The following is a 25,360-nucleotide window of genomic DNA, read 5'->3' as shown; positions in this document are numbered from 1 at the left end:
TGACAGAGAAACATTAGTGATACATAGAACTCAGGTCAAAGATCTGTGTTAGCAGCTGATTTTAACCCTTCATGATGAGCAACATATGATCCTCTCTGTGACACAGCCCGTCCTCCCTGATCCGTCACTCATTGGTTCTGCAGGAGTTTCTTTGACAATCTGGGTTTAAGGTACATTTCTCCTGAGAATCGCACGTTTAACATGTGGATAGTTCTTTTGTTTTTAAGGAACTCACAGCTTCCGGAGCTAAGTTGGCAAATGAAGAGTTCCCAAAAAAGAAGACAGAAGGAAGTCAGAAAGTCACCACAGAGTTTCCTGCAGCGCTTCACAACGTGTCTGTCAACTTAAACAGACACAACGTTCGCAGCAGAAGAAGAAGAAAAGTGTCACCATAAAAACCAGGATGGCAGGTTGCAGCAGAAAGAACCTCTGGAGCATCATGTTTCTTGTGGCAGGTACAAGTCTACTGCTGATTTCTACTGAATTAGTTATTAAACCTTCTTCCTCCAGTTTCCCAGAGATACAAGGTGCTTCACAGAAATACACCCGATAAATTATAGAAGAGATCAGATTTTTAAACAACCAACATGTGTAGAAAAAAGAATAAAACATTATGAGTTGCGATTGGTCAAGCACTGAAAAAAAGACATAGAATCTGTGGACTAGAAATTATTTGAAGGTTTTTACAGGAACTGTTTTAAAATGATTCAGTTACATTGGTGGAAGACGTACTTAGATATTTTACACCAGTAAAAGTTCTACAATTTAGAAATACTCTGATAAAAAGTAAAAGTCCTGCATTTACTTATGTACTTTATTTGAGTAGAAGTACCAAAGTATTATCAGCCACGTCTACATAAAGTGGTAAAGGTATTTATTGACAGACTGTAACTTCTGTTTCATTCATTATTGTTAATGTGAACACTGGACTTTTCCTTTAAGCTTTAAGACACAAACTGAAACAATCGACAGCAACGTGTGGTTAAAACTGTGCGTCCCGTTCTGTGATGAAGGTTCCTTCATGTACTGTGAAACACTGATCAGTTTGGTTCTGAAATTGAATTCTGCTGTTCATGTCATTCAACCGTGTTTGGATCCAGGTGCTGTGGGTCAGAGTGTGAACTATCCAGGTTCTGTTTGTGCTGTAAAAGGATCGACTGTCACCCTCCACTGCTCCTTCACACCACTAAGGTTTATCAAAGATCAGAATGGAAGAGAGGTTATTCTCAAGGTCATTAGAGTCCGCTGGTGTCAGAACCATCCAATCTGTCAGGGTACCACCCCATCTGTGATCGACAGTCAGCTACGGAACAACAACCACCCTCGCTATCAGTACCTGGGAGACCTAAAGGACAACTGCACTTTACAGATCAGAGATGTACAGGAGACAGATAATGCAATTCTTCGCTTCAGAATGGAAGCAAATGATACTAAAGGACATTTTACTGAGCAATCAGGAGTCAACGTCACAGTTTTTGGTAAGAGGAACACAGTTCAGTTCTAACACTTATTATTATTTTATTATTTATTAATGCGAATGAATTAAATTAATATTAGTGCTTGGAAAACCTACATTTCAGAGGGCTCTAAAATGAGGATCAACAGCTCCACTGCTGAAACAGAAGTGAGACTGGATCAAACTGTTACACTGTTCTGTACCTCACTCTGCACTTTCCACCAAATGGAGGTCACCTGGTTCAGAGATGGACACGCCCTCTCAGAATCTGGCCCTGCCCTACAGCTCGGACCGCTGACTGCAAAGGATTCTGGGAACTACACCTGTGCCCTGAAGACCAACTCCAACACACACTCAGAGTCCTATAGTCTGTTTTTAAAAGCTACAGAAAAAGGTTTGTTTGATCAGTTTTACCTGGTCACTTTTCCACAGTTTTATTAGTAGCTATGTTCAAAATAATTTTCCTTCAGTGATGTCATCAGGAAGGAAGTGATGAAGCTGAAGTCCATCTTTAAATCTACTCAAAAGCTGCTGCACCTGTTCTGTCACAGTTCTTCTTTTAATCAGATTCTCTTGCTAAACCAGTCCATAAACTGGATTTCTTGTTTGTAGTTTCTGAAACTACAGCATCACTTTTTCACATCAGTCATTTTAAGTCTACCAACTGCACATAGTCTGAGTCAAGACAAAAGCAACTGCTGCTGGTTTGAAGCTGAGAGTCTGACAACATAGAAGAAAGTGGCAGCCGCAGCTGCTGGAGTCCGTTTGTTCCTCAGTAAATATCATATATTTACTTTATATTTCCTAGTCTGAACTCCTCAGTCTGCTTCTGTCTCACTAATCAGCAGATGTTTACCTGAAGAGCATGAAGCAGGACAGACTTAATAAAGTTAAAGATCCTGAAAGTGAAGTTTTGTCAAACAAACTAATGTGGTTTTCTCTTTGTACCGACTTTATAGTTTTAAAATCACTCAGTCGACTGTAACTTTGTCCATGTGTTTTACAGATCATAATTGGAACCCGTTAGTGATAATAGCTGGTGTGTTCGGTGTCCTGTTGGCCCTGATCCCTCTCATACTCATCTTGTTCATCATCAGAAGGTAATTTATTAATACATCTGCTTTCTGCTTTCACTGTTCACTGTGTTACACATCAGTATTTCTTTGTATTCCTATTCCTATTAAGTCTTTTATGAGTATTTAATGACCAACATTAAAATGCTGCTTGAATTAATAATACATTGAATAGAGTTTTTTCTGTGATTCTCATACTTTGTGTTGCCAACGCATTTGCACTTGTGTCTAAGTAGCCTCCATATGAATTGAACCAAACATTTGAACCCAAAATAGAAATTTATCATCATCCTTTACATTTTACATTTAGTCATTTTGCAGACCCTTTCATCCAAAGTAACTTTCAAGTGAGGCACAAGGCAAGAAATCTAAGTCATCAACAGTAAACCTCATTTTAGAAAAGTATAGCTACTGCTTAGCTAGACACCAGCTGTTACAGATCCTCCCTCAGCCCCTGTCTGTTTGTTATGTTTTGTCATTGCTCCCTCTCCTGCCACTCCATCTATGGACTTCCTCCGATCTCCACTCCACTCACTGCCGGACTAATTGCTCATTCATTTCACCTGTTACTCCCTCTGGTTTATAAGCACCCCTCAGTTCTCAGTTCCTTGCTGGTTTGTTGCTCACTGTTGTTCATTCATGCAGTCACACTACTCTGCACATGACACATGGTTCTCGTCCTCTCATTTGTTTGTTCGTCAGTTGGTCTTAAGTTCATCAGTCTTTTTGGATAACCCTGGACTCTGTTTGTTTCAACCCGGACTGCACTTCATTTGTTTGACCCTGGTTTCGTTTGTAAGTTGCCTGCCTTTTGCAGTGCATTTTTTCATTCTTACTTTGTACATCTAGTTTGTCCGTTAGTTTCTTGTCCACCTTAGCGCGTAGTTTTTTGTTGTTACTTTGTATGTCAGGTTGTGGTTTTGTTTGTCTTTACCCACCGTGTTTTCGGGTCTCTTTTGGTTGATACTTTGTTAATGTTTGTTAGTTCCCTGTGTCCCCTGACCTTTTTGTTAATAAATATACTTTTTGTTTTTACCTGTTTGGTCCCCGTCAGTCCTGTCCGTCCGGTTCGTAACAGAACAACCCAGCCAACACAGCGACCATGGAATCACCACGTTCCGCCATTGGTCGCTTCCCTCTTCCTCCCTGTCTTAGTTTTGTGTGTTATGGGGGCCTAGGTGAGATACTCGAGGAGGAGTATTTAGACTTGTTTTGTAGCGCTGAGCACTCCATTGGTTGGCTGCACTCAGAAGCAGGTCTGGAGTGTTTTGTGGCTCTTCGCAGGGTAGCAATCAAGACCTTTGAGAAGAAGGAATACTTGATGACATATCCAGAGTTTCAGTGTCTTAAAGACACTGTCATGGCTGCTCTGAGTTCCTTCGAGCAAGGGTTTTGCTTGGCTGCCCTGCCTAGCCAGCACCATTTGCTCTCCTCCTCCAGTACTCCCCGGTCCCCGGCACTTTTTAGTCCTGCAGCTAGCGCTGCTTTCGTTGGTCCTGCAGCTGAAGCTGCTTCCGTTAGTTGTGCATCCGAAGCTGTTGTTAGTCCCGCAGCCCCTGCAGCCTTTGTCAGTCCCGCAGCCTTTGTTAGTCCCGCAGCCCCTGCAGCCTTTGTTAGTCCCGCAGCCCCTGCAGCCTTTGTTAGTCCCGCAGCCCCTGCAGCCTTTGTTAGTCCCGCAGCCCCTGCAGCCTTTGTTAGTCCCGCAGCCCCTGCAGCCTTTGTCAGTCCCGCAGCCCCTGCAGCCTTTGTCAGTCCCGCAGCCCCTGCAGCCTTTGTCAGTCCCGCAGCCCCTGCAGCCTTTGTTAGTCCCGCAGCCCCTGCAGCCTTTGTTAGTCCCGCAGCCCCTGCAAGCCCCGAGGCAGCCCTTGTCAGCCCAGCAGCCGAGGCAGCCCTTGTTAGCCCAGCTGCCGAGGCAGCCCTTGTCAGCCCAGCTGCCGAGGCAGCCCTTGTCAGCCCAGCTGCCGAGGCAGCCCTTGTCAGCCCAGCTGCCGAGGCAGCCCTTGTCAGCCCAGCTGCCGAGGCAGCCCTTGTCAGCCCAGCAGCCGAGGCAGCCCTTGTTAGCCCAGCTGCCGAGGCAGCCCTTGTTAGCCCAGCTGCCGATGCCGCTTTGGTCTCGGATCCAGCTCCAGTTCCTGTCACTATTAGAGTCTGCTCTGGTCCCTGCAGCCGCCATCGCCGCTGCTCAGGTCCGGTTCCCAGGCGGGTCAACGCATAAGATGTTGTCGCCGTCTCCTCCGTCTCCGGACGGGTCGACGCAGATGACAGAACCAGTTAACAAATGATAGAACCAGTTCACAGAGAGTAGAACCAGTTAAAAGAGGAATCTAGTCACAGGGGTTGCAAGCCATTGACTTCTGTCCCGGTCCCAAGCCCGGATAAATAGAGAGGGTTGCGTCAGGATGGGCATCCGGTGTAAAAATATCCAAAATAACTATGCAAATCATCCACAAGACTTTCAAGGGTGATGATGAATGTAGTCAATGGGTATGCTCCACAAGTTGGCTGTGAGTTAGAAGAGAAGGAGAGATTCTGGAGTGAGTTTGATGAGGTCATAGAGAGTATCTCCAGAGGAGAGAGAGTTGTTGTTGGAGCCGACTTTAATGGGCATGTTGGTGAGGGCAACAGAGGTGATGGGCAGGTTTGGTGTGAAGGAAAGGAATCTGGAAGGACAGATGGTGGTGGACTTTGCTAAGAGGATGGAAATGGCTGTAGTCAACACTTACTTCCAGAAGAGAGAGGAACATTGAGTGACATAAAGAAGTGGAGGTAGGAGTACGCAGGTGGACTACATCCTATGTAGACAAGGTCATTTGAGAGAGGTTAGTGACTGTGAAGTGGTGGTAGGAGAGAGTGTAGCCAGACAGCACCGCATGGTGGTGTGTAAGATGACTCTGGAGGTCAGGAAGAAGAAGAGAGGGAAGACAGAAAAGAAGACCAAGTGGTGGAAGTTAAAGAATGAAGAAACTTGTGAGGAATTCAGGCAGAAGTTTAGACAGGTTCTGGGTGGTCAGGATAAGCTTCCAGATGACTGGGAAACCACAGCAGAAGTTATCAGGGAAACAGGTAGGAAGGTGCTAGGTGTGTCATCTGGAAAGAGGAAAGAAGGTAAAGACACTTGGTGGTGGAATGAGGAAGTACAGGAATGCGTCCAGAGGAAGAGGTTAGGCTAGAAGGAAGTGGGATGTAGAAAGGACTGAGGAAAGTAGACAGGAGTACAAGGAAGCGCAGCGTAGAGTGAAGAGGGAGGTGGCAAAGGCCAAACAGAAAGCTTACGATGAGCTGTATGACAGGTTAGACACAAATGAGGGAGAGAAGGACTTGTACAGGCTAGCCAGACAGAGAGACAGAGATGGGAAGGATGTGCAACAGGTAAGGGTGATTAAGGACAGAGATGGAAAGGTACTAACAACCCAGGAGAGTGTGCAGAAAAGATGGAAGGAGTATTTTGAGGAGCTGATGAACGAGGGAAGTGACAGGGAAAGAAGGGAGGAGGATGTGGATGTTGTGGAGCAGGAAATAGAGATTGGAAAGGATGAGGTGAGGAAGGCTCTGAAAAGGATGAAGAGTGGAAAGGCTGTTGATCCTGATGACATACCTGTGGAGGTGTGGAAGTGCTTAGGAGAGACAGCAGTGGAGTTTCTAACCAGTTTGTTCAATAGGATTCTAGAGAGTGAGAAGATGCCTGAGGAATGGAGGAGAAGCGTTCTGGTTCCGATCTTTAAGAACAAGGGTGACACGCAGAACTGCAGCAACTATAGAGGAATAAAGTTGATGAGCCACACTATGAAGCTGTGGGAAAGAGTAGTGGAAGCCAGGCTTAGGAAGAAGGTGGAGATTTGTGAGCAACAGTATGGTTTCATGCTCCATAAGAGCACCACTGATGCTGTTTTTGCTTTGAGAATGTTGATGGAAAAGTACAGAGATGGTCAGAAGGAGCTGCATTGTGTCTTTGTAGATTTAGAGAAGGCGTATGACAGGGTGCCGAGGGAGGAGCTGTGGTACTGTATGAGGTTGTCGGGAGTGGCAGAGAAGTACGTCAGAGTAGTTCAGGACATGTATGAGAGAAGTATGACGGTGGTGAGATGTGCTGTAGGTCAGACAGAGGAGTTCAAGGTGGAGGTGGGACTACACCAAGGATCAGCTTTGAGTCCCTTCTTGTGTGCTATGCTGATGGACAGGCTGACAGATGAGGTCAGACAGGAATCTCCCTGGACAATGATGTTTGCGGATGACATTGTGATTTGCAGTGAGAGTAGAGAGCAGGTAGAGGAACAGCTGGAGAGGTGGAGGTTTGCTCTGGAAAGAAGAGGCATGAAGGTCAGTCGTAGTAAGACAGAATACATGTGTCTGAACGAGAGGGATCCAGGTAGAAGCGTTAGGTTACAGGGGGCTGAGGTGAAGAAGGTACAGGAGTTTAAGTACTTGGGGTCAACAGTTCAGTGTGATGGGGAGTGTGGAAAAGAGGTGAAGAGGCGAGTGCAGGCAGGTTGGAGCGGGTGGAGGAAAGTGTCAGGAGTGTTGTGTGACAGAAGAGTGTCAGCAAGACTCAAAGGAAAGGTGTACAAGACAGTGGTGAGACCAGCTCTGCTCTATGGGTTAGAGACGGTAGCAGTGAGAAAGAGACAAGAGGCTGAGATGGAGGTAGCAGAGATGAAGATGTTGAGGTTCTCCTTAGGAGTGACCAGGTTAGACAGAATAAGGAACGAGTACATCACAGGGACAGCTCACGTTGCCTGTGTTAGCAACAAAGTCAGAGAGGCCAGACTGAGATGGTTTGGACATGTTCAGAGGAGGGATAGTGAGTATATTGGTAGAAGGATGTTGGAGAAGGAGCTGCCAGGCAGGAGGACAAGAGGACGGCCAAAGAGGAGATATATGGATGTCTTAACAGAGGACATGAGGTTGGCTAGTGTTAGGGTAGAAGATGTTCATGATAGAGTGAGGTGGAAAAGGATGGTTCGCTGTGGCGACCCCTGATGGGAAAAGCCGAAAGAGAAGAAGAAGAACCATAGAACAGAGGATAGAACCAGAAAAGACAGATTGACTACAGTTTTGATGAAAATATATTTTAAAACGTTTTCATTGTGAGATTTTTAGCAGCATGTGTAACTGGTTCTGTGGACTAAAGAAGGTTCTTTATTCCACAGAGCGTTTTCAGTGCACTACATTCAGACGTCACTAAAAAGCGGTGAACTGCACTGTGCAGGAAATGGTGACTTCAGACACAGAAATGTTTAAGAATATGTTTGTTGCTGTTTCTTTTATGTATTGTGTTGTCTGTACACACAGTCAGGTCCACTTTAGTTTCCCACTGAGTCGAGTGGGAAAGAACCGAACCTCTGACTGGTACCAACAAACTGTAGAGTTTCTTGTCTAATTATATAAAACTTGCAGGAAGCGGACGGCAGCAGATAAGGATCAGAGAGCTGTGAGAGATGAGGCCGAACAACATGTGAGAAACTTTTATTTCTGTTTCTACCTTGTTCTACCCATCATCCTTTTTCAGATTAGGAAGCCAAAGGAGATCAAATCTACTCACTGTACTGTATTTTAAAACATGTTGTACATTTGTATTAGAACTAAAAAAATTTAATTAGTGTAGCCTTTAATAGATTTATATGTAATGTAACCTACAGTATGTAACCGAATAGACTGTTAATCATATCTAAAGCATTTTTTATTTACTACATACAGTTCATAAGATATAATACTTCTGAATACTGTTTGTAAAGTACACAATCATTGGCAGCAGAAATCTGGTCAAATATATATTTTCTATTGTCTTTTATTAAAAATATAAAGATAAATTATTAATGTTGTCACGTGTGCCCATGCTGGGTCATTATCACAAAACCATCATAGAGCCAATCGCTACAAGTTTATGTTATACTGTTAAGATCTTTGTTCCTCCCTGCAACGTTTTTTTTATAAAGGTGATATGGGGCGTCTTACCTTCACGAGAGAAGATAAGTAACCCAGGAACATGCAGAAGACAGAGAGATTTGAACCGGGGACACCGCAGTGACGTATAACTGGAACCGTTCAGCTTCCAGGCTGCTCTAAACTTTATCATGTGTTTAACTCAGATAGTTGCAGGACAGCAGCTGAAATCGTAGGAAATGTTTAAGTGATTGTATTCCTAATTTACCTCAGACTGAGAGTTTATCAGCATCTCTGCATTTCTGTCCTGTCTTCATAGGTGGCGTGTGGTTTGCAGCCTCTTGATAACATCTACAGCAACATCCTGCAGCCTACTGAGCAGGAGGGTGAGGGTCATCCACAGGAAACCAGCCAAGCTGAGGAGGACATGAGCTATGCGTCGATCCAGTTCAAACAGAATAATCAGACCAGGTAGGACAGGCTGATTCTGAATAAGCTCAGAGAAGCAGCTCAGAGGAGCTGAGATCAGCAACAGCAGTTTTATTTCCACAGAACAATAGGTGCATCAAATATTACACATATCAGCAACACCTAAATAAAAAGAAAATAACCTTTTTAAAAAAAAAAAGCCTGAAACATCAACTAAAATGGATTCTGTTACTAATCTTTATTGTATTGTTCAAGTGTGAAAACCCTGAGAGTCGTTACACTGTTGATGCAGATGGTTTATTGAATATCTGCATATTAAATAAAACAGATTTCCTGACAGTCACCCAGCAGCTGGTGAGACCACCTGAGCAGGTGTGTCAGAGTCTAATGGATTTACTGTGTAATGGACAAAGAGTTATACACTGTCTTTCTGTATCTAGACGAGTGGAGGAGGCTGACAACGCTGTCATCTATACTTCTTTAGCCAACAGGGGATAAAGTCAAGTCTCTGCAGCCCCCCACGGAAGGGAAATCCTGTCCCACAGTGTAATAATGTGATGCCAACAAAGATGTTACAGGACTCATTATCAATTACTTCTGCAAGGTGAAACGTTCTGGGCCTGGTGCAGTAAGTGTGTTGCTCCTGGTAATTTGTTATAAGCTTTAAGTGAAATATTCAGTTACATTTGGTCATTTATCAGACGTTTTTATCCGAAATGACTTACAAGTGAGGTACAAACAAGGAAGAAAGAAAGAAGAGTTCTGTTTTCACCATGTTTTTGAAAAACTGAGACTGAGGCAGCCGAGTGTGGTGTCGTTTCACCATCGTGGAACCACTGAGCTGGAAAGTTTAGTCTGGAATCATTTAAAGTGAGGTGAGGGGACCACTAGACGTTGTTAGCTTGAAGACTACAGTTGATAGGAGGATTGTAGAGGAGGATGAGGGAGTTCAGGTACCGGTGCTGTTGAGTTTACCACTTGGAGACAGAGGAGATGTGGTTGGTAAAGCTCAGCTGATCATCAATGATCCCCACAGGGCTCTGGCAGACTTAGTGGAAACAATCACTGTGGACCCTATGTTGATGCTGATGTTGTGTTGTATTGAAGGACCGACTGGGAAGACGAGAACTTCTGTTTTAGAGAGGTTGAGCTGAAGATGCCTCTTTCTCATCTAAGCAGAGATGTCAGAGAGGCAGAGACGCGTGGTGAGACAGTGGAGTTATCTGGTGGAAATGACAAGAAGAGCTCTGTGTCGTCAGCATAACAATGACAGGAAAAACCATGAGACTGGATGAAGTAAAGAAAGTCATCATGATACGACCTCAGTCAGTCAATAGGGATTCATAGAAAATTATTTTAATCATCAATTTTATGAAAAACAAAAAAAATCAAAACTTAACTGGGGCCAGAGGGAGCCACACTCCAGTGTTAAATCTGTACAGTTCATTGTAGCATATTATTATGTGCTTCATCGTCAAATCCATGTAACCTCTTTAAAATACAATCTGCTTCTGCATTTAAATGTGATTTCCCCTCACACATACAGAATTTTCTGTCTGCCTCTACATTCTCTGAATACTGCTAATACTGCATGAAGTTATACTACTGCCTCTGTAGGGATGGGGTCTGATAGTGTTTGATCAAATGTGAATCCTTTATTATACTTTTTTTTTTTTTTTTTTAAATCTGTTTTAAATGGTAAATTTGAAATGTTGTGTATGTGTCCATGAAATGATTACATTTACAGGATTTCTTGTAAAAAAATCTGTATAATATTAATGTAATATATAATAAACAGTAATAAATATGTTTCATTAAATAAACCAATAAACTAAAACATCCCAAAGGAACATAATTATTAGCTGAAAATAATTACCTCATACTAAGACATGTCCTGGTTACACAGTTGCCTGAATTATTTGTGTTCAGATGTCATCCCACCCCTGTGTGTTATGTTTGTGGCTGGATTGTGTAGTGGTAAGATCACCGCCCTCCATGTGGGAGTTCGGGGTTCCTGCCTTTGCCCTGTACCTGTGACTAAATATATAGGATCTACAGTCCTGTAGGTCTACAGAGCGTTCAGCATTTTCTGTCCTGAGGGCTCAAGTCACCCGACTGAATGAATTTTGATTCCACAGGGCTTCATGTTAGTGTTAGACAGGGAAGCTCGATTTGAACATTAGATCAGTGTGTTAGATTAAAAGGAACCAACAGCAGTTCTGTACTGTTCACTGACATCTGCTCTTGGAGCTGTAGACCAGACAAGCATTCTAACTGAAGACTCTGGACCTCAAGATCTTCTGATGTTAAATCTTTTTTTTTTTTTTTTTTTTTCTCCAAATATTCACCAGAAAACAGTTACATGTGTAGAAATGAACATTTCTTCAGGAACAAGTATTTGCAGATGCTGTTCAGTTGTTTCAGAATGAGTCCAGAACCATCTGAAGGTGTCAGACACTAACAGGCTGAACAAACTGATCCGGAGGGCTGGCTCTGTTCAGGTGGTGAAGCTGGACCTTCTACATGTTGTAGCTGAGAGGAGGATGCTGTCCAAACTCTCAGTCCTGGACAATCCCTCCCATACACTGCACAGTGTGGACAGAGGGGCACGTTCAGAGTGAGAGTAGGGAAAGTAGCAGCAGATACAAGTTGACTGGTGACCATTGGTGAGTCATGGTAACACATAACTTTAAATGCCAAGTCATTCAAGCAGCCTGCTGTACTTCAACATAACTCTGAGGTACTTGTACTTCAGTATTAATATTTAATGCAACTTATTGGACTACACTTGTTTGACATTTACCTAAAAAACATGTGATATATGAACATAAGTAAAAAAGGTTCACATCTTATTACTTTTCCGGAAGATACCTTAATAATTCCAGGAGTAGACATCTTGGAAGCAGGACTAATAAAGTATTTAACACTGCAGAAGTATTACTTTAATAGAAATTTTAGTGTACGTCTTTTATTTTGGTAGGACACGTTAACGGCGGGGGCTTCTCTTCCGCTGTAAGAGGTCACAGTTCGGATTAAAGATGGCGGCACCGGACGAGTTGTTTTGCTGGGAAGGAGACTGGGGTTTACCGTCTGTCAGCACCGACTGCCTGGTGGTTCTGGTGAGTCTCCGTTCACACGGACACCGAAGCGGTCTACCGGCTGCGTGTCGGTGTCATTCATCCGCTGAGACACGGGTTAAATGACACGCATCTACTCTTACCGTTAGCATGCTAACGGCTACATAAATGTCATTTATGCTCCATACCTTCGGGTTATAGAAATAGGCGTCGGCTTCATTTAAACTCTATTAGCGGATCGTTTAAAAGACGCACTGTTGTCTCGAGGATATTTTAAGATTCCCAGGGACTCTTCTGATCATCTGGCTGAGAAGATATTTCTTCCGATGAACGATAGAAATGAATTCCCTCAAGTTTACCAGAGTCGCGGCTCAGTTGTCGGTCCAGGTAGGCGGTTGGCAGCCATCTTTGTTTTTGATTCTGAAACTGTGTCAACTGGTGAAATTAGTTAAATATGTTTTTCATCTGTGAGTGAACTGAATATTGTATCATCCAGATTGTTAAAAGAGTCTTTGGGCAATCGTGCTAACTTGGCTTCACAAAAATGGCCAGTGTTAAATAATGTCCTGGGTTGTTAGTCGTCAAGTTACGTGTTAAGTTAGTGTTGGAGAAGCCGAAGGTTGTCACCTGAGAAGACGAGGGACTCAAACTGGGGCTGTGATGAAATGACACGGTCTCAGTGATAGAGGATGGACAGATGGATGGATGGACAGATGGATGGACAGATGGATGGACAGATGGATGGATGGACAGATGGATGGACAGATGGATGGATGGACAGATGGATGGACAGATGGATGGATGGACGGCTAGATGGATGGATGGACAGATGGATGGACAGATGGATGGATGGATGGATGGATGGATGGATGGATGGACAGATGGATGGATGGACGGATGGATGGATGGACAGATGGATAGATGGACAGATGGATAGATGGATGGATGGATGGACAGATGGATAGATGGACAGATGGATGGATGGACAGATGGATAGATGGACAGATGGATGGATGGACAGATGGATGGATGGACAGATGGATAGATGGACAGATGGATGGATGGACAGATGGATGGATGGACAGATGGATGGATGGACAGATGGATGGATGGACGGATGGATGGATGGATGGATGGATGGATGGATGGATGGATGGATGGATGGATGGATGGATGGATGGATGGATGGATGGATGGATGGATGGATGGATGGATGGATGGATGGATGGATGGATGGACAGATGGATAGATGGACAGATGGATGGATGGATGGATGGATAGATGGATGGATAGATGGACAGATGGATAGATGGACGGATGGATGGATGGATGGATGGATGGATAGATGGACAGATGGATGGATGGATGGATGGATATATTGATAGATTAGACATTTCAGACTGGAAAGTGATGGTATGATGACTGTCACTGTTTCATTTCATTCTATTTGTTATTTACCGCTTTTCTTTCCTATAAAAGAACAACAAACTCTTAAACCACATTTCTCTGTTAAAGTTGACAAGTTAAGATGAAGTTCAGGTAGATTTCTCTGGTAAATTAGTAAATATATGAATGTTTTATATTATATTCTTATTATATTAAAATACTTAAATTCAGCCCCACATCAGCTCATGCATTAATTATTTAGTAATAATAAATTCATTATATCCAGTAGAAAACTATGAAACCCTTTCGATTTATATTTAAATCGAGCTGAGGAATGGTGATTTTGTATTTTTAAAGTAGAAGCAGTGCTTGTGGTCTAACAGTAGACTACAACCTCTACATCTACGTATAGACCACCCAGATGCTCGGAGGCTCCAGACAACCGGTGTTTCCATGACTGTTGTGCTTCTGAGTGACGATGTGCATCCAGGGTTCCTGCCTGCAGACCGCGCTGAGGACTACAGTGATTAAACCTGACTAAAACATGTTTGTGTTGGACTGAGATCTGAGAGCAGTGCAGTGGTGCAGTCTGGGTATTGGTGGCTCTCAACTGCAGTGGTTGAAAAACACTGATCTGCTGTTTTTTCCAAACCTCTGCAGGAACCTGAATCTGCTGCTGATCTGTTCATCTGATTTAAGCCAGATGCTCCGGACCACAGGCTGGTTTCAGAAAGCTCAGTCCTATTTCAGCCAGTTTAACTTAAGGCTGATTTCTGGAAACTGATGCTCGGGACTCTAGTTTGCAGGGAGAACTTATGTTACCGTTAATTCACAGAGTCTTAATGTTCCTCTTCACTGCTGCTCTGTGAACACGAGTTTGTCTTCAGGACATTTTAAAATCTGTAACTCTGTAAAAGCTTTTTAATACAACCTCAGATGTCTGATTATTAATTGTTAACAAAAAAATTCAATAATCTAAAAATCTATGTTGATAAAAATCAATATTGGCTGATAGATAATTATGGGAAATATTAATAATCAGCATTGTATAAGTCAGCATCCAAAAACAGTGGTAGGAGAGGAGGCGGCACCGTGCAGACAGGTGAGGTGAAAGTAGCACCTCATCATGATTAATGAGCTGTTACAGAGCTGCAGACTTCATGCTGGAGGAAAAATACACCTCATCATCCTGTTTCAGTCAGTCTAAGTTATTTTTACCGAGACGCTCACAGCTGCAGCAACACAGTAATGACTGGGTCTGAGTCTGTTCACTTACATAACTGAGGCTTGTACACACACCTTTCTCTGTTTGAGGTGATTTTACATGTTTGATCTTCATTTTTTCTCAGCAGGAGCTCTTCAGCTTCAGCAGGACAACACATTATTTGCTATTTATTATTATTTTGGTCATTCTTTGTCTGTCATGTGGAAGCCTGCAACTGTCTCTCTGTAAAACAGGAGGAAAGAAACATCCTCTTAACATTAATCTGAAGACTCATTAAAACTGAGCACTTTGGAGCATTTAAGCCTCTCCATCAAGTTTGTTTACGTCATTAGTTTCTTCTTCTTCACTGATTCGATGAGGGATTTGTACACAAATTAAACTTGGTGTGCAGGAAGAGGAAGCAGCCATCTGAAGAGTCTAATGCAACACCAGGTGACATTCAGTGGGCAGCTAATGTTTGTCACTAGTCGTTCAGTAGGTTGTTGTCATGGAAAAACGTAGATTAAAACTTTCAGGTGTCACCAGAGAGAGAGACATTTGTCTTGATTTAGTATTTCACTGTTTGACTCTGTCGCTAGCCCTGATTTCAACACGACTGTCTCTGTTGTTGTGAAGAGGGTTCAAGTGGGTTGTTGCCTTACTTTTTCTTTATCTTTTTCCACTTGTAGCTTGTTGTTGATTTTGTTGCCTGCTGTTCTTTTCTCTCTTCTCTTTCCACTCACCCCAACCGGTCGAGGCAAATGCCCGCCCACACTGATCCTGCTGAAGGTTTCTTCCTCTAAAGGGAGTTCTTCCTCTCCACTGTCTCCTGGTGCTCCTGTACAAATAAAATTGAATTGAATTCTCTTTTTTCTTCTCCTTCTTGCTGTTGCTTATTGTCCAGAGTCTCCATCATGTTTAGTACTGAACCATCACAGCTCTTTGAAGGCGTGTGGACCAAATGTCCTCAGTCTATTTGTGACCTCACAATGTTTCAAACTTACAAAGACGTGTACTCACACAAGCTGTAACTCCACAGCTGCAGGTTTTCTGCAGGAAATTCTTCCTAATTTTTACTGGTTGTAAAAGTCGACTCAGAAAGAAGCTTTTTATTTCTCTATTTCCAGAAGAACTTTCCAGTACTGTCTGTAAGAGCTGTGAACTGGAAACTGCAGACAGATGTTGAACTCTGTCAACTCTGTAGTAGAAACTACATAATGTGCAGATTATGTAGTAGAAACTATATAGTCTGCAGTTTTATATAAGAAACTCATCACAACTTCAGCATGTCAGCTCAGGAGGTGGTGATGTCAGTGCAGGTTAAAATCAATGAACAATTTCTTCATAAAGCAGTCACATATATAGTGTGATGGGCGACATATTTGTTACTTTAACGAGGCAGCAGTAATATTTTACTTTCTACTTTCTGATTCTGTTTAATTTCACTTTGCTCTGAGTCGTTGACCTGTGGCTTTGTGTTCCTTTCTGCAGGCCTACGCTCAGTTTGCAGGAGCTCCTCTCAAACTTCAGAAAATCTCCAACCCCTGGAGGAGTCCCAGTGGTAAGCGTCATCTTCCTTTACTCTGCAGACACGTTTAGTTTAGACCACACACAGATTCATTCAGCAAGACCTGAACGACAAAGTAATGATGTTTGTTTTTTGCCTTTGAAGGCTCTCTTCCTGCTCTGTGGACCAATCAAAAAGAAACCCTGTCCAGACCCTCTGACATCATCATCCACCTCAGAAAACAGGTAACCACCTTCTGAGCAACTAACTGTGATTTGAATCATTGTCTTGCTGCAGTTTTCAGTTTTTATGTGTTTCTCTGTAAGTTATCAGGCTAAATGTTTGTGACCACAGATGAGCTTGTCTATAGTTTGGATCATGGTAGACGTTTATCTTGGTCTCATCGGCCGATATTTCAAGATTCAAAAACTTTATTAATCCCAGACCACACCAGTCAACAAACTGTCCACCACTACAGGCTGAGAAGCGGTTAGGGGGCTCTGTGGCTCAGCCTGGAATCGATTGGAAAAAATTATTCTGTTCGCTTGCACGTTCCACAGTCCCCTCAGTCCCCTGGCTGCTGGACGTGTAGCCAGTGATGGTCCTCATGCCCCTCCAAATCTCCCTGGTGTTGTTATGTTGAAGACTCTGTTCCAGTTTTCTCCTGTAAGCCTCCTTTCCCTCCCTGATCTTGACAGACAGCAGTCTCTGGACCCTCCTTGCTGCCTCCCTGTCTCCTGATCTGAATGCTTTCTTTTTGTCATTCAGGATGGCTTTGATGCCCTGAGTGACCCAGGGCTTATTGTTTGGGAAGCAGCAAATGTTTTTTGTGGGTACGTGGTTGTCCACACAGAAATTGATGTAGTCAGAGATGCAGTCTGTCAGTCCATCAATGTCTTCACCGTGAGGTTCACAGAGAGTCTTCCAGTCTGTCTCTTCAAAGCGTCCCTGCAGGGCAGAGTGTGCCCCCTCTGACCACCTCTTTACTGTCTTAATGGTGTCAGGCTGCCGCTGAACCAAAGGTGTGTATTTTGGGAGGAGATGTACCAGGTTGTGATCTGACTTACCCAGAGGGGGGAGGGCAGTGGAGCTGTAGGCTTCTTTAACATTAGCATACAACAGATCCATAATAATACTAATAATATTCACTTCTTTTCACCAGCTTTAATCCTCTCACATTCAAAATGTCTGGTTCTCTTGTGTCACAGGCTAAAACCAGGAGTCGTCATCTGGAGAAATCACTCTCACAGGGGGCAGCTGTATAACAAACACCTGACACTTACATGTTCCAGTGCTTTTGCTCACTCATAATTCAAGTTATCTGACATGTGAGGTTCTATATTGATTTATGTATCTGGTTGTAACAACAGAACAGAATAACAGAACTTTCTGAACTGTGTACTGCAAATATAGTAGTATTTTCTGTGTATTACATTCCAGTACTGTCAGAGGGGAATATATGTAGTGAAATTCTCAAATTTGATCCAAGATTCAGGAGTGGAGTGTTGCAGTTGCTCCACAGAGAGAAAAACAAACGGCTGCGTTCACGTAACGCACACTGGGCCAGAATAATTTTCCCCCAAAACAGTCCCTGGAAAAAGAGCAGCAATAAAACTGACCATCAGAATTTTAACCATTTGGCCAAAAATCATTTGGAAAGTCTGAAGAGCTGTAGGATTATATATCATCCCTGTGTGCAGGAGCCTCAGAGAGACTCTGTGGCCCAAATCGTGGTTCTAAAGGTGCAGAACATCCAGGCAACCTTTATAACTGGAATCTATAAAGGATGTGATACTTAACAACTGGGTTCCATCAATTAATGTGGGATTCAGTTCTCCTAATGTTGTCATCAGTCTTTTAGTCACAGTAGAGTCCCAGTACAGTGTGGTCCTAGTGGAACTGGACCTGTGTGTGTGTGTGTGTGTGTGTGTGTGTGTGTGTGTGTGTGTGTGTGTGTCTCTGTGTGTGTCTCTGTGTGTGTGTGTGTGTGTGTGTGTGTGTCTCTGTGTGTGTCTCTGTGTGTGTCTGTGTGTGTCTCTGTGTGTGTCTCTGTGTGTGTGTGTGTGTGTGTGTGTGTGTGTGTGTGTGTGTGTGTGTGTGTGTGTGTGTGTGTGTGTGTGTGTGTGTGTGTGTGCGTGCGTGCGTGCGTGCGTGCGTGCGTGCGTGCGTGCGTGCGTGCGTGCGCGCAGCCGACTGGAAAAACTCATTAAACAACAGGAAGTTGCAGCCAGAGACACATTCCAGCAGAGCTGATAATTCTCATAAAGCTCAGCAGGACAAGAGCTGCTACAAAGAAACACCACCGCTCTCTTTCTAACTGTGCTGAGAGTGGAGTGGACATGGACATTTGTTTTTAGGTTCCAAACAGCCCTGTCCATAAAGTGCTAGAAAACCAAAACCAGTTTGTAGAATCCAGTTTATGAATCTTTGTGTGTGTGGGCTTTAAGTTGTTGGTCCTGCCTTGTGTTGCTGACAACAAATTGAAATTTGGAAAAACTTGTGTGAAGATGGAACAGGTTAAAAACACTGAACCTGAACCATCCGGTCTGTTTTCCACCTCCACAAAGTTTGTTTAGTGTTTCAGAGTCGGGAACTACAAGCTCTGTTCACTGTTCAGTGCTTTTAACATCTACCTTAGAGCAGAAACGTCTAAAATGAGCCAAATTTGCACAGTCTCAGTCCTGACAGTAAACTCCTCGTGTAAGAGTGAATGGGCAGCAGAAAGACTAAACTGAAAACTTTAGTTTGCCTTCTGTGATATATCTATTTTATTTTTGGTTCAGGTGCCTCTCCAAAAAAGAATATCTGGATTCTCCAAATGGACACATGGAACCCAAATGATTTTTGACACAGTGCTGTGGAGGGATTGATGTTAAATAAATGTCACTCATTGTTATGTCTGTGAACACAGACATTCAGCAGCTAACAGACAGCTGGAAGACATTACTCAGCATGCTTGGTGTCTCCACGCTGCGGTGGTTGAGAAGCTGAGAGGAGAAAACTGCTGGTTTCACGCTTCCATCAAACTGCTCAGGTCTCAGTTCTCCAGCTGCCGGTTCATTTTTATCCAACAAAAACTGTGAAGACGTGAGATTTTTATGAAGTCTGTTGTTGATATTCCTGCTCCACCCTCAGCACATTATTAGGGACGCCGGACTAATACTCAGTCAGACCTACAGTAACTAAAAAAGCCTCAGATCTTTATGACTTGGATTCCACAGCATGTTCAATTCAATTCAATTCAATTCAATTTTATTTGTAGAGCGCTTTTTACAATTGACATTGTCACAAAGCAGCTTTACACAACCAAAGAACAGTACATGAACAGTGTATGTGTATGAGTCATAATAATGTGATTGTCCCTGATGAGCAAGCCGAGGGCGACAGTGGCAAGGAAAAACTCCCTGAGAAGGCAACAGGAAGAAACCTTGAGAGGAACCAGACTCAACAGGGAACCCATCCTCATATGGGTGATTACATGCTGTGTAGGCAGCAGTCCAGCATAACAGTTAATGTCTTTTAAGTTAATATTTAAGCATGTTGAGAGCTTTGCTCTGAGATTCTGCCCCATGGCGACATAAACCACACTGCTGCTCAGTTCGTGTTTAAACACTGATCAGACCCACGGAGAAAACATTCAAACTCAGGATTGAGGCAGAAGAGAAAATCTTGGTGAGGTTTGTCTGGTCATGTTTAACAAAGCGAGCAGGAGTAAACAGCATTTAGCAGACGCTTTTTATCCAAAGCGACTTACAAGTCAGTACAAGGTACAAGGGTAGGCAGGGCCGTGTGAAGAGGTCTTGCCTAAGGACCCCTACTGGAGGTAGGCCACTGCTGGGATTTGAACCCCAGTCTCCCAGATGGGAGGGGGTGATGTTACCACTACACTAACCAGCATGAAGAGAGTTTAAATAGCAAACACGCTGTGAAACCAGCACTATTTGTGCGACCAGCCGCTGGTGACGGCATGCTTCACTTCAGAACAGCTGCTGTCAGCTGAGCAATGAGGAATAATGAGAACTATTCAAACTGAAGCCAGTAAAGCTTCCAGCACACCTCCAGCTCCAGAAGCTTTCAAACTGAAATCCTCTCTGCAGCTGGAACCCGGACATGGTCCGTCAGAACAACGTGGTTTTTACTGGCCACTTCCTGATCTTATTTTCTGCATCTGAGTCACAGCTGAGTTTCGGTTTACCAGCTCCTATGACTCTGGAGAATTTATTATAATCGAATGATACATAATAGTGAACCCAAGTTCAAATGTTTAGCCAACCTTTAATGGTAGAAATGTAGTAGGCAACATAAAAACCTCTGTCCGCCGAGCTCCAGCCCCGATGAGTCTGCATACAGACGGGAGACTGACCACCTGGTGAATACTCCAAAAACCGTAGAGATGGTTGAGGATTTCAGAAAGAACCCAGCACCAATTTTAAATATCTGTGTGGCAAAAGCAGTGACTCGATGTGTCGGATTATTTCAAGGTTAAACTAGAGTCGGGTCTTTCAGTCAGTGTAATGAGGTCCGGTCTTATAAGCAAACGTCCCAGGGAACCTCAGGATGACATGTAAGAAACTAAAGGTCTCTCTGAAAGTCACAGTAACTTCACTGTTTACTACAGAGGAAATCATAGCAGATACCTCTGTAAGATTTGTGATACGTTTCTTTTTCACTATTTGTTTGTCACCAAGACTAATTGTGTAAAGCTTCCTGGTAATAAACCTATTTCTGATGCAAAAAAGTTGTAACGGTGTGTGTGTGTGTGTGTGTGTGTGTGTGTGTGTGTGTGTGAGACAGTTTTAGAAACTTGATAATGACGAACCAGACAGTGGCTGTCGGTTTCCTCGACAAATCTCTGATCTGTGTTTTTCAGAAATACAATGCGGACTACGATCTGTCAGCCAAGGAAGGAGCCGACAGCCTGGCCTTCATCTCGCTGATGGAGGAGAAGCTTATACCTGCTCTGGTGAGAGACAATCTGCTAATTAAACTTTTTTTGTCTTGAAAATCTGCAAATACAAAACCGGGGTCCTGTGTCTCCCGCAGATTTACACGTTCTGGATCGAGCCGAAGAACTACGTGGATGCGACTCGTCGCTGGTATGCCGAGCACATGCCGTTTCCCCTGAACTTCTTCCTGCCTGGACGAATGCAGCGGCAGCAACTGGAAAAGCTGCGACTGCTGCGGGGAGATGAGAGCCTGGAGGCTGGAGAGGAGCTGGAGAAGGAGGTAAGGGCACAACATAAAATCAGGATTTTCATCGTCTTCGCTGTGAAGTAAAGACTGTCATGACTGCTGCTGTCTAAACTGTGTTTGTTGTGTTGATCTGAGGAAACAAATCTGCCTTTAACTCAGTGTTACTTGGCTGTAGTAACACAAGAACAGTTTTCCAGTTTGTACAGACAGATCATTTCCATGTGTTTGAGCGTGAAGTGGTTGGAACAAATTTGTGGGTGAAAGGAAAGTTGTCTTCGGTTAATCTTGCTCTTGGAAAACCGCTAGTATGGAGCGATCCATCCACCTTGGAAAAAGGTCAGGGATCAGACAGTGTTCAGGGAAATAATGACGGGAAAATTTGTTCCTGATGATGGTCGACTTTTCAGGAATGAAGGAAAAATGAAGTTGACATCACTACAGTAGAGTGTTTTGTGCAGTAACAGTTGAGTTTAGTCCAGTAAAATTACGACTGCTCCTCCAGGCGGAAACCAGCCAGTCGGGATTTTTTACAGAAGAAAAAAAGGAGAAAATGCTGCGAAACTAAAATCAGTTAAAGGAAAAGTGCAAACCTGGAGCCTGAACAAGTGAAACACAGATGGATTGTTCATGCGTTTGTTGACCCTCTGACCTTTTCTCTTGTCGGATGAATTTCTAACTTGACACAAAGCTCATCATCACTCGCACAGCAAAGGCCTATAGCTGTGGTTTGCAAACATCTCTAAACCATAATGTATTTCCATGGCAGCTTTCTATGCCCCATTTGTGGGGCAGATAGTTTGCCTGTTTCCATCATATAGTCACATTCTAGTTCTGCTGTTGTCTGTGTAGAGCTGTATCAGATGTGTCAGCGTTTTGTCTGAGGCTGTTACAGGGACAAATCTTCAGGTCACTGATCGTATCTGGTAGAGACCATGTTTCATTACGGTCACTACTAACAAACCTTAGCACACTTCAGCTTGGGACAGACACTGGACAAAGACTGACTGCACCAGCTTGCACAGAGTTTTTAGACAGCTTTTAACAACATGCACACTGCTCAGTAACCTCTGCACTTGTGGACGAACAGAACCCCACATATCCACCAAGAACGCTGACTGTCACATGTCCTGAAACCAAAACACACATGAGACCTGTGATGGACTGCAGAGAACACATTTATTCCCTGTAAGATACAGATGTTTCATAGAGAGAATATTTAAAATGGATCTTTATAAGAACAACTGGTAGGCAAGATGTTCCTGAAGAAGGTGAAAAAATAAATTAACACCTGCCTTTCTGATACGTTTAGCTTCCTCTCTATATGATGTTTGAACTCAAGTCTTCTGTGAATATATTACTTTGCTGGTAATTAGCCTGAGAGGGTACTGACGAGCTGGGAAGTGCACCTCAAAAGACCTGTGGAAGTAGAAGTAATTCGTTGCTGATGATGTTTAGACTTTGATCTCTGCTCCAGATGTTCTCGGTCTACGAACTGAATATTTTGTTGCTGACCTCTTTCAAACGGCTAAAACGTGTTTTTGCTGTATTGTGTTTTTCAGTTGTACCGCGATGCTGCAGAGTGTATGAACCTGCTGTCCCAACGACTCGGCTCACAGAAGTTCTTCTTTGGAGACTCGTGAGTTCCCCCAGGGTTGGGTATTCCCTACCAGGAATATGTAGGCAGGCGAATGTCTTCCAGGTGTTAGGTTGTCCAGAAGTCCTCAGTTAAAGACAACTAGACCTTTTCTTCCTTCTGGTTCTTGAAGACATTTTGCCTATATACATATATATAAACATCCCAAGTAACTCTGAATCGGTATAAAGACGTTTGTAAGCAGTAGTTCAGTAGTTTCACGCAGTGTGTTACTTTTCCCTCACAGGCCTTCGTCTCTGGATGCCTACGTGTTTGGTCACTTGGCACCCATCCTGAAGTCCAAGCTGCCAAATGGGAAACTTCAGCAGCATCTAAAATCCCTCGACAACCTGAACAACTTCTGCGCCAACATCCTGCTGCTTTACTTCCCCAGAGACGGCCGAGGTAAGGCGACAAACCCACAAACCTTGTTTATAACCTGCCTCAGATTTGACTGAGAGCTTCTGTTTAGAAGCGGGTTGACGTCATGGCGTTAACATGCTGTGTGCAGGTTTCACAAACACTGCAAAGAGGAACTTGTTGTGTTTTGAGATTTAATAATTAAACCAAAGTGTTTGACACATGGTTCGCGTTCTACAGCTATCCTTTAGATATTTTGGTATTTATTTGGTTTATCACTGATAAGGCAGGAACACACAGGGGCACACGAGTGGGTCATGAATGCGTCTACAGCGGTATAAGACCCACAGAGTCCGAGGTCCTCTGAGCCAGAACCTGAATATAAACTCTGCAGAAACATAAAGCAACCACAAAGAGACTGAAACTGACCTTTACTGGGACACAGAGACCACAGAGGGACTGGGGGTGCAGGATGTAGGAGGGCTGGGGGCTTGTCCACGTTTGTTTTCTGAGCACAAGAGAATAAAAATAACCACCAATTTATTTAGCAACAGTATTTGTTTCTTTTTTCTTCGATGGTTTGTCAGAAAGGTTTGGTCATAAAATAATTCCACAGTCAGATCAAATCCACTTTCTTTGAAAACCACAGCTGAAGTCGTTCACGTTGTTTTTCAGAGAGCTCCAATCAGAAGCCGCCCTCTCAGCCTGAAGGCGGAGACTTCGATCACGTTCCCAACAAGCGCAGGAAACAGTTCCTGTCGGCTTTGGTGGCTCTGGGCGCCATGCTGAGCTACGCCTTCCTGACCGGCATGGTGTCCATCCAACACGTCCAGCACGAGGCGCTGGAGGAGCCGCCAGACCTGCAGACCATCGGGTCCCATGAGGAGGAAGGAGACGGCTGAGGATGACAGACTCAGGTCCTCGTTGTGGACTAGTTGTTTCACTTTGTACCATCACCAAAGAAACCTGATGTAAGATTCACTGAATTAAAAAATGTAAAATTCACCCAAACATCTGGAACCGTTCAGTGGACGGGTTTCTGTACAGAGACTAATTAAATGATGATTCAGCAGTTTTTTTTTAAGTAGAAGTGTGGATTTGTTTTTAGTTAGTTAGTTTTTGTCGTTCCGTAAACCTCAGAGACCATTAGAGCTGGTTCTCACAGTCCAACACCAGGATCTGTTGAGCTCTGCACTCGGACGAATCTTCCTGTTCTGTGTTCAGTCCGATTCTTTCTGTTACTGATCGGCTCATTTTGAAACCAGCTGTTTAAATTCAGTAAGAAGTTGAACAGCGGGTTTAGAACTGGACTGGATTCAGACCTGATGCCGATCGGCAGGTTTTCTCTATTAGAGAAACCTCGCTCCCTGGAACTGGAACAACAAACACCAGCATCCAGCACAGACAACTTGATGCAGTATCTTGGCTGTGTGGGCAGCTGAGGCTAAACACCCCCCTTACCCTGGCCCCACCACCCTCCACCCTGAGTCTCCACCCGTCCTGACCGGGTCTGGACCCCGGGGACATACAGCTGCACATGACGCCACGGCCCAGGAATCCTGCCCTGGCTCCTGTTCGCCCTGCTGCATGTTGTTAATGTGAGTGTGTCGTAGTGTTCGCCCCCACCCCCCGCCTCCAACCGCTCCCGTTCTGGGTTTAACGAGCTGATCTGGAAGCAGTTTGTGGATCTGGATTCTTTGTCCCGTGGACGCCGTGACTCCCACACAGTGACACAGCTCCTCCTCACCGCAGGTCTCACTGAGGAGAGAGGAGAGGTTCAAACGGAGCCCCCCCACCCCCCCACCTGCTGTTAAACACCAGTTTCCAGGGCGACACAGAAACAAACAGTCCCAAAGTGTGAGAGGAGGCCGGCCGAGGAAACCGCACTTCAGATCCTCACTGCTGTGTTCCACTGATTTCATTTCTCTGCTTGGATCTCTTCCCCAAAACACTCCCAGTTTACATTTTTACTGAATTACTAGAACCGACAACTCCCAGTTCAGAGACTTACATTAGGACAGGAACTTCTCTGGGTCTGTGGGGCTCCAGACCACCACAGTCCCTTTAAACCGGCAGGTTTGTAGAGGTCCTGGAAACCTACAAATGTGTGATATGCGATTAACCAAACTATGTACAACATCCTCAGTATTTTAGAAAAGTAA

At 43.9% G+C, this 25,360-nt stretch overlaps 2 protein-coding genes across 2 annotated transcripts; both read left to right on the top strand.

Moving 5' to 3' along the window:
* Positions 1–62: 62 nt before the first annotated feature.
* On the top strand, positions 63–10,640 carry LOC113169832. The gene is made up of 7 exons (XM_026371576.1): positions 63–455; positions 1,101–1,478; positions 1,581–1,850; positions 2,463–2,556; positions 7,924–7,981; positions 8,729–8,880; positions 9,279–10,640. The coding sequence occupies exons 1-7, from the start codon at positions 404–406 to the stop codon at positions 9,334–9,336; spliced, it is 1,062 nt and encodes a 353-aa protein (XP_026227361.1). The 5' UTR covers positions 63–403; the 3' UTR covers positions 9,337–10,640.
* A 1,197-nt stretch (positions 10,641–11,837) lies between these two features.
* Positions 11,838–24,282, top strand: LOC113169841 (metaxin-1-like). Its single transcript, XM_026371587.1, has 8 exons — positions 11,838–11,957; positions 15,997–16,066; positions 16,178–16,257; positions 20,883–20,975; positions 21,056–21,238; positions 22,765–22,841; positions 23,086–23,243; positions 23,874–24,282. Exons 1-8 carry the CDS (start codon positions 11,877–11,879, stop codon positions 24,098–24,100), a joined length of 969 nt encoding a protein of 322 aa, XP_026227372.1. The 5' UTR covers positions 11,838–11,876; the 3' UTR covers positions 24,101–24,282.
* The last annotated feature ends 1,078 nt before the right edge of the window (positions 24,283–25,360 follow it).

The sequence above is a fragment of the Anabas testudineus genome, chromosome 16, assembly GCF_900324465.2.
Source record: "Anabas testudineus chromosome 16, fAnaTes1.2, whole genome shotgun sequence".
Classification (NCBI taxonomy): Eukaryota; Metazoa; Chordata; class Actinopteri; order Anabantiformes; family Anabantidae; genus Anabas; species Anabas testudineus.
Note: the sequence above shows the minus strand (reverse complement) of the source record. Positions and strands in the feature narration are given on the sequence as shown.

Bases quoted from the DNA above. Each gene is read 5' to 3' on its own strand.
- LOC113169832 (XM_026371576.1), top strand. From the start codon at position 404: ATGGCAGGTTGCAGCAGAAAGAACCTCTGGAGCATCATGTTTCTTGTG. The intron at 7,982-8,728 runs GTGAGAAACTTT...CTGTCTTCATAG, and splicing joins GAGATGAGGCCGAACAACAT to GTGGCGTGTGGTTTGCAGCC. The intron at 8,881-9,278 runs GTAGGACAGGCT...TTCTGTATCTAG, and splicing joins AAACAGAATAATCAGACCAG to ACGAGTGGAGGAGGCTGACA.
- LOC113169841 (XM_026371587.1), top strand. From the start codon at position 11,877: ATGGCGGCACCGGACGAGTTGTTTTGCTGGGAAGGAGACTGGGGTTTA. The intron at 11,958-15,996 runs GTGAGTCTCCGT...TCCTTTCTGCAG, and splicing joins CCGACTGCCTGGTGGTTCTG to GCCTACGCTCAGTTTGCAGG. The intron at 22,842-23,085 runs GTGAGTTCCCCC...TTTCCCTCACAG, and splicing joins AAGTTCTTCTTTGGAGACTC to GCCTTCGTCTCTGGATGCCT.